Source organism: Apium graveolens, chromosome 5 (genome assembly GCF_009905375.1).
Source record: "Apium graveolens cultivar Ventura chromosome 5, ASM990537v1, whole genome shotgun sequence".
Lineage (NCBI taxonomy): Eukaryota > Viridiplantae > Streptophyta > Magnoliopsida > Apiales > Apiaceae > Apium > Apium graveolens.
Genome location: NC_133651.1, coordinates 306,122,894 through 306,137,972, shown reverse-complemented (window position 1 = coordinate 306,137,972; position 15,079 = coordinate 306,122,894). Strand labels below are relative to the sequence as shown.

General features: G+C 29.8%; 1 protein-coding gene across 1 annotated transcript; it reads right to left on the bottom strand.

The window, feature by feature from the left end:
* Window positions 1-6,045: 6,045 nt before the first annotated feature.
* On the bottom strand, window positions 6,046-12,821 carry LOC141659332 (uncharacterized). Its single transcript, XM_074466143.1, has 8 exons — window positions 12,483-12,821; window positions 12,030-12,125; window positions 11,787-11,870; window positions 11,068-11,228; window positions 9,940-10,057; window positions 8,547-8,682; window positions 7,272-7,450; window positions 6,046-6,623 (listed from the first exon to the last, which is right to left on the bottom strand). The coding sequence occupies exons 1-8, from the start codon at window positions 12,726-12,728 to the stop codon at window positions 6,384-6,386; spliced, it is 1,260 nt and encodes a 419-aa protein (XP_074322244.1). The 5' UTR covers window positions 12,729-12,821; the 3' UTR covers window positions 6,046-6,383.
* Window positions 12,822-15,079: the final 2,258 nt, after the last annotated feature.

Sequence of the window (15,079 nt, the reverse complement as noted above, 5' to 3'; positions counted from 1 at the left end):
GAATACAACTTACAGGAAGAAGCCACAATGAATATAGCCGCCAATAAGGAAATGGTTCTCAAAAGTGCACTTGCAGAAAAAGAAAATAAAAGAGTAAATAATTGCAAGTCGGCACAAGAAATGTGGAACAAATTAGTGGTAACCTATAAAGGAACCATTGATATAAAAGATTCTCGGATGGATACATTGATCCAAGAGTACGAGAACTTTAAACTCCAAGAAGGAGAAAATATCATCGATATGGAAACAAGATTTACTCGTATTATCGATGAGTTATCTCAACTTGGAAAGAATTATACTCAAAATGAAAAGAATAGAAGAGTGCTCAAATCTCTATAAACTACATAACCACTCCGTAAAATTTTAAAAAGGGATAAATTATTTTAAAATGCCATAACAATTTTTAAATTGGTAATTAAGCTATTCAACCCCCCTTCTAGCTTAAAACAGCCCTCTTACAGGACCTTACAAAGTTATCGTAACTGATATTGACAATTTATGGTTAGAAAAAGAAAATGTAACACCAGAATCTTCAAATTTAATTGATGAGATATGTTATCTACCGGTTAAATGAAAAACAAATGTAATCTACGTCTTCCAGAATTAATGTCACTAGGTTTATACTAGTGGATGCACAGGGTGATTTATAAATATCTTTATAATATTTTTTTAATTTTTAATTTTAGTTTAAAAATTATTATATTTGTTAATTTAGTCTTATAATTTTTTTTAACTTTTAATGATAGTAATACACACACACAGATATATATATATATATATATATATATATAACTTTTTTAATTTTAGAACGTGAATTTCATGTATTTTGGTTTTTTGTAATTTTGAAATTAACAAAGTTTGTAACTTTTTATTTTTTTAGTATCATTGTTATATTGTATACAATAATTTTTTCGTTTATTTTAGTGATTTTTTTTAAAACTTATTTACAATTATATTTTTGTAAAATATTAACTTCAATAAATCTAATTATCTATTTTTTGTATAATTTTATATTATATTTTTATGATTTGTGTTTAATTTTTTAGCATCAATATTGGGAAAATGATTTTTTATTGATATAAATAAAATAAAACATGTATAGTAATGCTCCAAAGAAAGACATTTGATCAATGTTATAGCATTTTGATGCATATTTAGTAGACCCGACAATTTTTCACACATACACAAATTTAGTGTTTGTATTTTGAGTACACGACATAAAAAATACACGAACACGAAATACACATCAAGATATATTGTCAGTTTTGTGTTTACCCTTTGGGTACACGACACGAGTTACAATAAATAAATATATTTATAATTAAATATGTATATTTATAAAAAATACTACAAAATATTGCATAGCTTTATAATATTTAAATGTATATATTTTGTAGCAATGCAAATATTTTGTAAAATAAATGTATATTATTTTAATTTAGTTTTATTTCTAATATTTACATTTAATGTTTTATATATATATTAATATTCAGTTTACACGAAACACGAAATGAAAACGGATGTACACAAATCCTAAATACACAGTTTTGTATTTGAAATTTGAGTACACAACACGAACGAATTGACTAATCTAATATTTAGGACATCATTAAAGTTTTTATTTTTATCAATTATTCTAAATTTTGATTTAGGGTATGAATTAAAATTGGCTCTAAAGTCGAAACTACCAACTCGGGAACCGCAGAGTGACGATATTGGCTTAATTAAGAATACCTTGAGTACAATTAAACAAGAGCCACATAGAAATGAGTAGGATCTGACATCCTTGGTTTGAAAATTATGTACTCCATCCGTCCCCTCAATTTTTTATATTGGGGATGGGGACTCCGCACATATACTTTAGGGGTGTTTGTTTCAATAAATCTGGGTATGAGGTATGGTGTTGTAATGGATAAAACCCATACCATGTGTTTGGTTAAAATTTTTTTGTTTTAAAACCCATTCCTGAAACCATGAGGTATGGGGTTTGGAAACCCATGTGAATAGGTGGGTATGAGCTAAATCAAACTTTCGGGTATCATTTTCATTATTTTCTCTATTCTTTCTTTTTAACTAAAGTATAATTCTTTTTTTAGCTCTAGTTTTAATATTGATGAATAAAAAATGTGAATGTATATTTAATTTTCTTAAATACTATGTAAGAATATTTATAAACTCATATTTTAGTAATAAAAATTATCAAAAATACTAGCTTTTTTTATTTATTTCTTTTAGCAATTTTACTATCTTCTAATTTTTTTGGCAAAAATATAGAATCAACCAAAATCAAGCAGACATACAATTAGTTGAATCAAAATTTTTTTTTTGCATTTGAGGTTAAATGGAGTGGCATAAATTCGTCGAAAATTGCATCTAATTGAATCAAGTGCATTAAACAGTATTTTCGTAAAAAAATTGGAAAATAGCATTTTTTAAAATAAAAAAGTATTTTTGCAATTTTTTTAAAAAATTATAGTATATTTGTAAAAATATCTTTAGCCTTAGATATTTTTCAAAAAAATTATATTTATAGCCTTACTAATTATGATTGTCAAGTGGTCGTGTATAATTTTAGATTTTAATATTAAAATAATTAATTAACAAAAAATAATAATTAAATGTCTTTTGATTCTTGATTCCAATTAGTTTATCAACGAGATATATTCTCATCATATTTTGAACCAAACAGGTGATATCAAGTATCAAGTTCCAAACCCATACCAGCTTAACCCGATTCCTGATTCCAACCCGATACCACCCAACGAACCAAACGACCCCTTAATACTTTTATTAAATATAGTTACATGAATATTTTTTATTTTTTTTTCTAAATAAAAATATAATTTTCAATTTTTTATATAAAAAAATTTAAAATAAATTAAATATATTTTATAATTATCTTAAAATACGTCTCTAGAATTTGAAAAAAATTGTACTCCCTCCGTCTCAAAATAAGTGTCGCTTTGACTTTTGACACGTATTTTGAGGTGTAAAAAAAAGGTGCTTGTGTATATTTTTTTTACAAATTTTCTTTTTTAAATAAAAATATAAATGTAAAATTTTAATTCAGGAAAAAAATTGAAAAAAAATATATGCAAAAATCTTTTTTTAGTACCTTAAAAAACGTGTAAAAAGTCAAAGGAACACTTATTTTGGGAAACTGAGAGTAAAAAAATAGGGGACGTAGATAGTACTCCCTCCGTCCCTAAAAACGTTTCATCTTTGTGTTGGACACGTTTGCCAATGCACATTTTTTATCGTTAATATTTTTAAATTCGTATTAGTATTAAATATAAAAATTTCACTGTATTAAAGTACTGATAAATACGAATCCAACGAAATCACTCATGACTATGTTTGATATTATAGATTAGACGTAAATTAGTAGTCAATCGCTTACCGTGAACAGTACCGAAAGTCAAAAGAGGAAACGTATATTGGGACGGAGGGAGTAACATTTAATATTTAAATTAACATTTGTTTTACGAGTAAACGATTGAGTTAATAGTAGAGGGCGACTAACTGACATAAGTCACACCACCGACGGGGAAGCTATTGTTTTTCTTCCATCCATCCATGATCCAACTGCACAATTGCACGAGACAGGGGTTCTAGATTAATTAATTTGTCAAACGAAACGGCATCGGCATTCTAGTTAATTATCCACTAAATATGTCATTATTGTTCGATGACTTTTATGCTAAAACCGTTTGTAATTTTATTTGCATGTGCAAATAAGATGGGTGTCAAACCGGTATCATTCTCCTTATTGTCATTATGTGGTCCTACTGCACCATGCCCAAAATTTAACAATAAAAGCATTTTCAGTGAAGTGCTAAATCAAAATAGTTAAAATTATTAATTTATCAATAATATTGAGATTTGACAGACGATTTCATTTAAGCAATATCTTATATAATATTCCCTCAATTCTAAATTAGTTGTTTCATTTGATTTTTGTACATAATTTAAGGTATTTAAGGTGTCTTGACCGTATATTTCCGTTAATTATTTTTCAAATTTTTTTTTGGGATTAAAAAATTAAAATTAAAATTTTTATTCACAAAAGAAAATTTCTAAAATAATCAAAAAAAATATACGATCCAATCACCTTATAATACGCGTAAAGGATAAAAAGAATAACTAATTTAGATTGGATGAAGGCCTCGCCCAACCTAACTGCATTCTTTTTGAAATGATTATTGTGACTAAAATTCCATTTCGAGGTCCGCAGGGTCTGTAATAGTGAGATTTACTGGTGGCAACGGACCGAGTTTGAATTGGATATTGTAAAATTCATATTCAAATATTTTTTATTGATGAATATCATTAATTATATTTATATAATAATCAAAATTGAAAAGTATGAATGTAATAAATATTCAAACGCATTATATTGTACGGATTAAGAGGCTAATTGAAAGTTAAGATTAGTTAATTAAATTATATTTAGTGTTCTATCACAGATGAATCTTTTCTATAAATATATAAAAAGTAAATTTAAATTAAAAAATTTAACAAAAAATTTAACATTGAAAAATAGTTATTATTCACTAAATAAATGTTGACATTAATCCATTATTACCCAAATAATAAAAAAGAAATATGTAAATTATACGTTTTACGTGTAAAATATTATATAATAAAACATGTAAATATTATATATTATTTATGTATCCGATTTCTATCAGGTTTCGGGTTCGGTAAATTTAAAACTTCAAATTTCGGATTGGATATCTGTCAAATTGGATTAGTTTGTTATCCCTAATTTTACTTGTATATTTTAATATTTTACCACCAATATATGTTTATAAAATTTTCGAAGATTTAAGAGTAAAGAAGATATTGACGTTGACAAAAAAATAATCCTAAATTAAGAAATAATTTTTACAATTTTATGATTTTTATTCTAGAAATTCCTTAATTATTATTTAGTTACTCTAATAGTAACAATATATGGGATTCTCGGTAGGCTCATCAAAGTAGAATTAAAAACAAAAAAACATATTTGCACATTGCAAAATCACAGTGCTATGTTTGGTTGTTATCGTCAATTTTTTTCATAGCATCAAATATTAAAAAAGAAAAATGCAAAAGTCTGAATTTCACGATGCCAAGGCCTGATGCGTGTTGACAAGATTATTCAAAATAAATCACACATCATCAACGTACTACAATACTTTGCGCAATTACCATTCACCACGGAAACTTGTTCTGCCATGAACTTGCGAAAATTGGATCATTCTTGTTATTGAAATAAATCCCATCTTCCCTTGCTTGCCAGTAACATATATTGGAGTATTTAGGCTCCAATGTTTCACATTGATGAGGCTCCAAGTAACTGAAAACCTTGACGTTTCGAATCTTCGAGTTCCACCAGAATTCGCAATAAAATGTCGTTGCAAAGTATCCCGGACTGAATCGCCAAGAGAATGATCTTCCACCGGATAGCGAGAAATCGCCTCCCATCGATTCGCAATGGACTATCAATGGATCGGAGTTCGGTGGCAGGGCATTCATCACGTAGATTTTTACTTTGCTTGGAGAATTTCTGATAGAGGCTGATGTGAATACAATGAGAAACATCAGGATGACTGAAACAATTGTTATTCTCATGGTTGGCTGTCAAATTACATCTGGTCGCTCTAAATCTTAAGATGTTGGAGGAATATATCTTGAATTTAGTAATTTCCCATTTGATTAAAATTTGTAGGAATCTTGGATGTAGTTTGAAAAAGTTATTGTAACTGAAATTGACAATTTATGATCAGAAAAAGAAACTGTAACACCAGAATCTTCAATTTTATTTAATGAGATATGTTATCCAAAAATGTAATCTAACGTTTTCCAAATTTGATATCATTTCAATTTATTCCCAAAATGCTTATAGGTTGTAAAGAAAATAAAAAATCAGGGCTCGGTTCAGCAGTATGGTTGTAAAAATGGATGAAAGGTCAGGTTCCTATGAGCTTTAATTTATCAACATTAGCCTGTATAAAACAAAACAATGGCAGAAATAGTAACTAAATAAGAGCAAGTTGGACATTGAGCAAGTTGGACATTGGACTAAAATTATGTTCTTACATGTGTACCATATCATACAGGTTAGCTGGTAACTTATTCGAATACAGTGCACGGCGCCACGGCCACAAAGTATCAGTGAGATGTACGACCTATTTTTCATCAAAATAAACGAAACTATAGTTTTTGAGGAAAGCAGATTTTGAATTTGTCTCGGTCATTGCTCTTCAATTCTCTAGTCCATCAATGATTCAAAAAATCGTAAATTTTGGAAAAATGCGACAGATACAACTTATGAACGATCAGCAGAAAAGGAGCTAAGCTTTAGTAAAAAGGAGAAGTCATGTAGGTCACAGTCCCCTCTACAGGATTGCTGGATCTTTGTATCTCTTGAAAATTTCCTCAATATCTGCCATGACTTCTGCTGGCAAAGGCCGTTCCACCGTAAAAAAAGCATCAATGTCTTCCTTCAATTGCTCGAGAGAGGTTGCACCTATGATTGAACTTGTCATAAACGGACGGTCGCGTGCAAATCCAAGTGCTAACTGAACTGGTGTAAGCCCATGTTTCTTTGCCATTTCAATATATTTTGCTGTAGCTTCCTAAACATCAAATAAGCAACTTATCATGCCAGGCAATTTTCTGTACAAATTTAACATACCTTGCATATTAAAGTGTAATTTGAGAGATGATACATAATACATAATACATAATTCATATGAGTGATGCACTATATCAATCAACCTGCATCATGTAAATGATGAATTTACAGGACAACATAAAATTATAAATTTGTTAGAATCCAGATAAAGAATCAGAATCATTCAAGAGCAAGTTAGATCAGCATTAACTAATTAAGAACTAAGATTTCATGGCTACCAATGTAAAATAATTGATCATGAAGAATCTGTTGACAAAATTGCTCTACCTATCAGCTTAAGCTTCTAATACAATGCGAGTTGCTTAATGATATTTGGAGCCTTGAGGTGCATATGGTGATGAGCAACCTATATATGTGGGTTGAATGACTGAGGTATAAAAGCTGGTCAATATCAAACAGTTTTGTTTAAAAAGGTTTGCGTAATATGCAATACTCCAACTGACAATTTTCAATGTTTGCAAATACAGTAAAAAGAAACAGAAAAGGCATATTTAGCTGATACAAGAGATATGCAACCTTTTGTATATTTTTTTTATTTGCAAGTAAATATGCAATCTCTTGTATCGACTGCAGTTGTGCAAAATCATACCATTGCGATGGATTTGTTATATCTTTCCATGTATCCAGGAAAGAGGTTCATCCTTCCTTTCTTTGAAGCTTCAGAATTCAAATCTAGATACTTGCCAGACAATGCGCCACCAGCCAGTGGGGAATAACAGAGTAAGCCAACATTGCAATTATTAGGGTGGCACACTTCAACAAGGTCAGCTGCAAACAATCATTGAGATTCATAAATCTTCTTGTTGTCAATTAATTTGCTTTAGTACATTTCTCTTTCATTCAGGAACTCCTGCATATACAGTATCCCAATCCCAAGTTTCCGAGAGCATAGAATTTACTCTTTCTTGTTGCAGCACCAATATTGATTAAATTAAATAAAATTTGATTATGTAAAAAGTTAACGACACCAGATTTTTGCAAAGTAATTTATAAGTTTTGGGATCCAAGGTTAATAATATTGAGCTTAAAATCAGGTCTTCATGTACATTCTCAAATAAGCTTCCAGCAGAGGCTGAATTAAACTTAAACGATGTACACAAAACGTTCATTCCTTGAGAAGCAGAATATAAATAATTTATATGAACAAATTCTCGGTCAAGCTGGCATATCTCAAAAAGTTTACTCGCCTTGAAGGTTGGTAGTCCTCTAAAATGACTCACTAATCCATGTTGGGTAGCATATATAACTTCAATTATGGCTGTTTATAAACTAACATATTATATGCGTAGTCCTGAAAGGCTAGAGGTATTGATATAGCAGACATGGAAAGGGCCAAGATTTATAGGCTGAGGGGGTGAAAATCATTTGAGTTTATACACCCAATTGTGTAATTTTTATATTATCTATGTTTCGTAACTATACATATTTATAAATTTAATCTAATTTCTATGTGTAAATTGAAACACTTTTTAGAAATACCATTACTTCTATCAAAGGAGTCAAAAGAATTTCACATATACTCAAATTGTGTTCGATGTTTTCCTTTTAAATTAAAATACAAGGCAATCTAATATTTTTCTTATTTTTATTAAAGCGCTGGAGTTTGGGGTGGCGCCACACTTTCCAGCAACTCCTACTGATCAAGGTTTTGGTGATAATCAGTACACATATACTACGAAATTTCTTACATGTGACAACGCCAAGAAAATCCTCGGTCAACAAGCAAGTTGGAGCCATTTTGAATATTAAGATAAACGTGATTTGCTACTATGCGTTTAGCTTAAAACAGATGTGCTTTGACAATATTTAAGTTCAATACATTCTATATGTAACAACTCTGTTAATAAACTTCTAGGCAAAATACCTTCAAATTTACATCTCACAAGCAGGCTGTAGCTGTTTTGGATACTGACAATCTTTGGTAGTCCTCCAATTTTTGCAGCATGAACAAACTCCATCACTCCATAAGAAGTTTCATTTGATACACCTATGTAGCGCACCTAAATAAAGTTGCACACTTACTATGTCAATACCGTAGGTACTACGTCTAAAGCAGAGAACCAATAATTAGCAAATATTTGAAACTGTACATTACCGTGATGGTAAGTTGGACAGTTGGTAACTATTTCTTTTCATATTTTAGTAGTAATAGAATTACTTTATTTTCTTTTATCTCATTTTAGGTACTTGTTTCACTAGAACATATATTGAAGTAGATTAGATTATAAAATGAGGTAAAGTATTTAATATGTTTATTTTTAGAATTTATTAATAATGATTAATGTGTTAATATTGGATTTTTTTTTGGTGGAAAAGTATTTAACAAACATCTTTTCTCCTACGTAGCTATGCTGACAGCACCAAGCCACTAAGTAATCCTTAGCCCAACACTTTTCTCTAAAATGAACACAAAGCGTACCTTTCCCAATGAAAAGTTGTTAAAATGACTTATGCAAGTAGATTCTTTTATATATCAAAATTTTATCACGCTAACACCATCAGAAAAGAATTAAGTTCAGCTCCAAGCATAAAATCCTGTTGCACATGGCCATCTATCACGATGTGTGTTTTTACCGTTATTTGATACAAGAGAGTGCCATCTGATAAAGGACAAGGGAAAAGAAATATAGAGAAGTCTGAAATCCCGGGAAAATAGGATACGACAAGTCGGGCTGCAAACCTTCAGAAGGCGCAGTTGAACAGATTCTAGTCAAAGTTATGCAGTGGCAGAGCCAGGAAATTCTAATTGTGGGGGCTAACTTTTTATCTTTTTTATCAAGTACTATTAAGTAACTTTTCAATCCTAGTGGGGACTATTGACCCCACTAGCCCTTATGTAGCCCCGCCAACAATTAAAAATCTCCTTATACAAGAGCACTAGAGTGACAGCCTAATTAATGAAATAAACTCTCATGCTTATAAATTTTAAGACACCCAAAGGAAAAATCTTAAAAGTTATCTATCCTGATATTCAATCTCAATGTTATATATCACCTAAACTGATTACATACCTGCATTTATCTCTAAATAAATATGAAATCAATATGTTTATTTTCTCGATTCTTCGATCTTCATCCAAAATATTCTCGGAAATCATATAATTCAAGTCAATATTTGCTCCTTTGTTTTGTAAGATCTTAATGTTTAACTTGTTTCTCCTATAAATCTACACTATAGTGCTTGCTATATAATACAATGAACTTGCAAAAACATTATGGTAGAAATGTAGAACTGGATGCAAATTTAAACAGTGTTACCTTCCCTTCATCAATCAGCTCCTTAAATGCCAAGAGCTGCTCAACAAACGGTATACTTGGCCTCCACTTAAGAGGGTCATAAAAAAATTCACCAAATAATGCCACATAGCGATCTGGCCTATAGCGAAACAGTAAAGAATTAACCTGGGGAACAAAACCCTAGAGAGTAAAAACAAAAGTGCTTCATACATTGGTTTTCCAGAAACTAAAAATATATGAATTTAGGATAGAGAACTTGTCCATAAGGCTAACTAAATACTGAAATTTCTCTCAAGAAAGGCTATATACTTAAAATCATTCAGTAAAAAAATAAATACACCTTGATATACTCAAACTCATTTAAACGGCGTTTTGCTGTTGGGGGGGGGGGTTCACAAACATAGATATTGTGCCATAAAGGCATAAACAGTCCTAATGCATCCTCTCTCTATTTTTTTTCATCATTTCTTGTTTCAATGCTAAACCGATATATTGGAATCACTTGCACCAATTTTCAGTTACATGAGCTTAGTTGTGTCCTATTGTCCAAATCAAACTACACTATAAAAATTTTCAGTATTCTATCAGGGATAAAAAGGCCAAAGTGTTCTGCTTATCCGGTTATTTACTGTTTAATTAAAAAAAATTGTTAAGGAGTAAAAAACCCTGGCACAGAGCCACATATCATATACTACTCTTTATTGAAACGATCATATTATTGAAGGGGCTCTTAGTAAGTAATCTCTCCTTCTAGATTCCATAGTGTAGTGGTCGAAGAGGAGATCGCAACATTTAATAACAGTATCAAGTTAAAGATTAGTAAACAAACAGGAGTTGATAATGGAACGTTGAAACTTCTAAGTTTTAACTAAATTAACCTCATAGTCTCTCCTGGCATTGCCACTGTTTCAAATCTGCAAACATGAAGGTGGATATGTTTTCACTTTTGTAGATGGATTAAATATATTAGGATCAGAATTGACCTAATACTTTTATTTTCTTAAATAAATATACTATTTTTTTGCCATATAACAACTCCTGTTTGTTGTCAGTTTCAAGTTATTTGAAGTTTATGGGACAAAAATTTCATTATCAGGATTGAGGATCTACATTATAGATTCTGAAGCAACTATACTGCATAAAACTTACCAATGTATTTGCAACAAATCAATGTAATCAGTATTGAGACGTTTTAAACTTTTCTCAACACTTTCTTTGACATTTTCAGCATCGACCCTGCAAACCTTTGCATTGTCACGTATGTAACTTGATCGCTCTGAATATCCACACACTTTAGTGGCCAAAATAATCTAGTCATAATTAATAACAAAGTCATAATTAATGAAGCATCAAGCTGCAGTATATTACTATACACAATTAAAAAGAATTAAGATATCTAAGGACACTACTATAAAAGAACATCCGTACATTTTGATTGTACTACAGACACATTGATACTCCCTCTGCTTTTATTATATGACGCTTTGAGTCTTTGACTTTTGCACACATTTCAATGTGCTTTGACCGTGTAGTTAGAAATATTGTTTTGTAATTTATTCTTTTGTAAATAAAGACAACAAATATTTCAATTCGCAAAAATAAAATTTCAAACAACGGATTCAAAGCACATTGAAATGTGTGCAAAATTCAAAGTGTTATATGATAAAAAACAGAGGGAGTAATACTTTAAGAACTGGCCGAAATTGTTCAAGCACTTGTCAGAATTATCCAGATTGCTATCTAGAATTTTAAGAGAATTGAAATATTCGAGGACATTACAGATTTAACATGGAAGCTATGTGCAAGATACCAGAGGAGGGGATAAACAAGTGGATATAGTTCTGATTTCTGAATATAGCTTAACACACCTTGTCACGAGGTTGAGACTTCATCCAGTTACCAATATAACGATCAGTACTTCCTTGCGTCTCCTTCTTCATCGGTATTGGATACTTTCGGCATTAAAGAGAATTAATAATATTACATAGTGGAATTGCTTAATCATGCATGAAAAAACTTTAACTTATAAGGGAAAAAAAAGAAATTGAACAAAATGCAGTAGCAGCAACAAGTTTACTGAAATTAGTTATCAAGAAAAACAAAAAACTCACAGCCTCAGCAGTATCTATAGCATTAATTCCTTGCTCAAATGAGTAGGAAAGCATTTCATGAGCCTCTTTCTCGGTGTTCTGCTCCCCGAATGTCATCTAAAACATTAAATAACTGAGAAATGAGAAGTGATTAAAATTACAGTAACTTCTCAGTAATGTATACTAGCATTTACTAGATAGATTAAGCAATCATCAATATCGAATAAACGATTTAGCTTTTAGAATTTAACAATACACACATTTCGTCGTAAATAATACTCTCTCAAGTACAATGTCAAGGTACTTAAAGTTATTACTACTTGTTAACGTTTTTAATTATAATTTACACGTCACTCGCTTGCAATTAGACCTAAGCATAACTACAACTTTTTTTAGTATAGCTTATATGCTAATAAGCCGTGTGAGCGAGAACTGAACTCAGAACTGCGATTAAAGTTTCGAAAAACTACTTACAGTGCCGAGAGTGATTTCACTGATTTCGAGGTCAGAGTCTCCGACTTTTCTGTACTGTAAAGCCTCATTTATCCCGTACTTTGCACTAATACTAACGCTAATATTTCTAAAAGTGTACGGACATAGCTTCCTTTGTGAAGTGTACAAGGGGCGCGTGATGCTACGGAGAGATGAGATGCGAGTAGTGTCAGTGTTTTTGCATAGTGAAGTTGAGATTATAAAAGAGCTTGAAGAAGATGAAGCCATTGATTATGTATGCGACCTTATCAGTTATTCATAGGAGAGCTCTGTGTACACGAGAATGAGTGAGATATAAAATTAGAGCTGAGGACGACGTGGGCAGTTCATAGCCCAATTAGGCAATTACCGTGGCAAAGTCAGTAAATAAAACAAACTTTTAAAATTTCTCGTCAACGAAATCCCTTATTTTCAATTTTCAAGTCCTGCTTCTGCTGGTCGCTTTCTTAAATTTTGGTCCAAAATACCAGCTAAAAATATTATTCATTTACTATAATATTAGGCTGATGTGCAGTTTCATTGCAGTTTCATCTGCCTCATTAGTCTTCGTGTTGCCTATGAGTTTGGAATACGCATTGATTTGAAAAAAACAGATGTATTAGATGATTTGGCATATGCGAATATGCGATGAATAAATTGATAATTATCTTATTTTACAATATCGGATATAAAATAAATATATAGGACTTAAATAATAAGTTTTTGAGATTTATCTGAGCCTTTCTAAATAAAAAAATATTAGGTCATGAAGATAATATCAACGATATTAATAATAGCACATGTTTGATATGCGTTCTCAGAAATTTATAGCAATATTAAACATGATAAATACAGTATAAGAGAAAAAGGAAAATCACGTTAACCTTACATGCTTATATGCTTATATGAGGTGAAACAAGTTGTAGTACTATGTATAACCTTTTTTAGCCTATTTTAACATGTACAAGCATTTTGGTATTTTACTTACTAAAGTGCTTCTACACACATAAATATATGATTTTTATTTTGGAATATATATAAAAAAAATTATCGTAAAAACCCGTGCGAGGCACGGACCTTCATATATTAAAATATTATCTCGAACAAATTTATATTTATACAAAAATATTTTTTTATTACAATAAATGATTTATTTTAACTTTTTACTGGATTGTCTTACTTCTTTTTATTTTCATACATACTATTAAAACGGTATTATATAACTTAAGTGGTGAAAACTTATTTTTTATCGTAAAGTTCGATTTTAACTTAAACCGAGAATTTTGAGATTAGATATTTATTGTAAACTATATGTTCCCGCCCTCGAGAATTCTTTTCACTATCTATCCCCGCCGGAACGGGGATTCCCCCGGTGATGCGGGGAATAATTAAAAATATTAAATTTGTATTTTTTAGTATATATTTTTTTTAAAAAATTGTCTAATAATTCGTAATATATAAAAACATTGGTAATATCTCATATTTTTAATATCAAATCATATTAAAATTAATTTATAATGTAAATGAATGAAAAATAAAAAATGTGTATTATATTATAATATAAAAAATTGATCAATAAAATTATATAGAAGGAGATATAATTATAAATTAAACTATGGAAATCAATTGTGCGAGAAGGAAGGTTCAATTTTAATATATAGAATTATATTATATGAAATCACCCTCTTGAGATTATAAATTGAACCCTTATCTTGAGATTATACTTTAAAATAAGTAAGGATGTTATGTAGCACAATCGTAGTAATATGAAATCTTTGATTATGAGATTTTGGATTTGATTCTTAGTAGATACAAAAATATACCTAATTTTAACTAAAATTATGCGAGAAATCGCATTTTTTTTAAAATTTTCCAACATAAAAGGGCAAAATTGTAATTTTAACGTCATTAAAATGATTCAATTTTAATATATAGAAGGAGATATAATTATAAATTAAATATGGAAACTAAAAAATGGGAGTTACATAAATAATATAATGCAACATTTTATTTACTCAAAAGTTAAAATAATAGAAAAATATTATAATAGAAAGAGTTGATATGGCTAATTAGATTTTTAAAGAGGATTCAATGAGATTTACAGCATAATGGTAGTGACATGAATCTAACAATATAAGGTCAAGGTTCGAATCTTGGTGTAAACATAAATTTTTCTTAATTTTTGCTTAAACTATATATGGGTGTCGTTTGTGTGATTTTTGAAAATAAAAAAATAAACTTGTAATTTTATAGGCATTAAAATGGTTCAATTTGCACTTGGTTGCCCTTTAATATATAGAAGGAGATTGCTTACGTAATTATGTATAAAAAGAAAGTAAAAAAATTGATAAATGAAAGACCAGGAGCCGTTATCAAAGGACAACGGAGAATCACTTTAAATAAATAAGCTATATCGTTTAACTTGATGTAAAGACATGGTTTATATCAAGTTAATTTGATACTCCTTTTTCTCTAAACATAATGTATTATAATTTGAAAAATTTGACAATCCTTGACAACTTCCTAAATTAGCAAAAATTCATAAAAAACATATAAAGTGTATATTACTCAACCCATTTTTATATTGAACTAAATATAAA

Bases quoted from the DNA above. Each gene is read 5' to 3' on its own strand.
- LOC141659332 (XM_074466143.1), bottom strand. From the start codon at position 12,728: ATGGCTTCATCTTCTTCAAGCTCTTTTATAATCTCAACTTCACTATGC. The intron at 12,126-12,482 runs GTAAGTAGTTTT...TTAATGTTTTAG, and splicing joins GTGAAATCACTCTCGGCACT to ATGACATTCGGGGAGCAGAA. The intron at 11,871-12,029 runs GTGAGTTTTTTG...TAATGCCGAAAG, and splicing joins CTATAGATACTGCTGAGGCT to TATCCAATACCGATGAAGAA.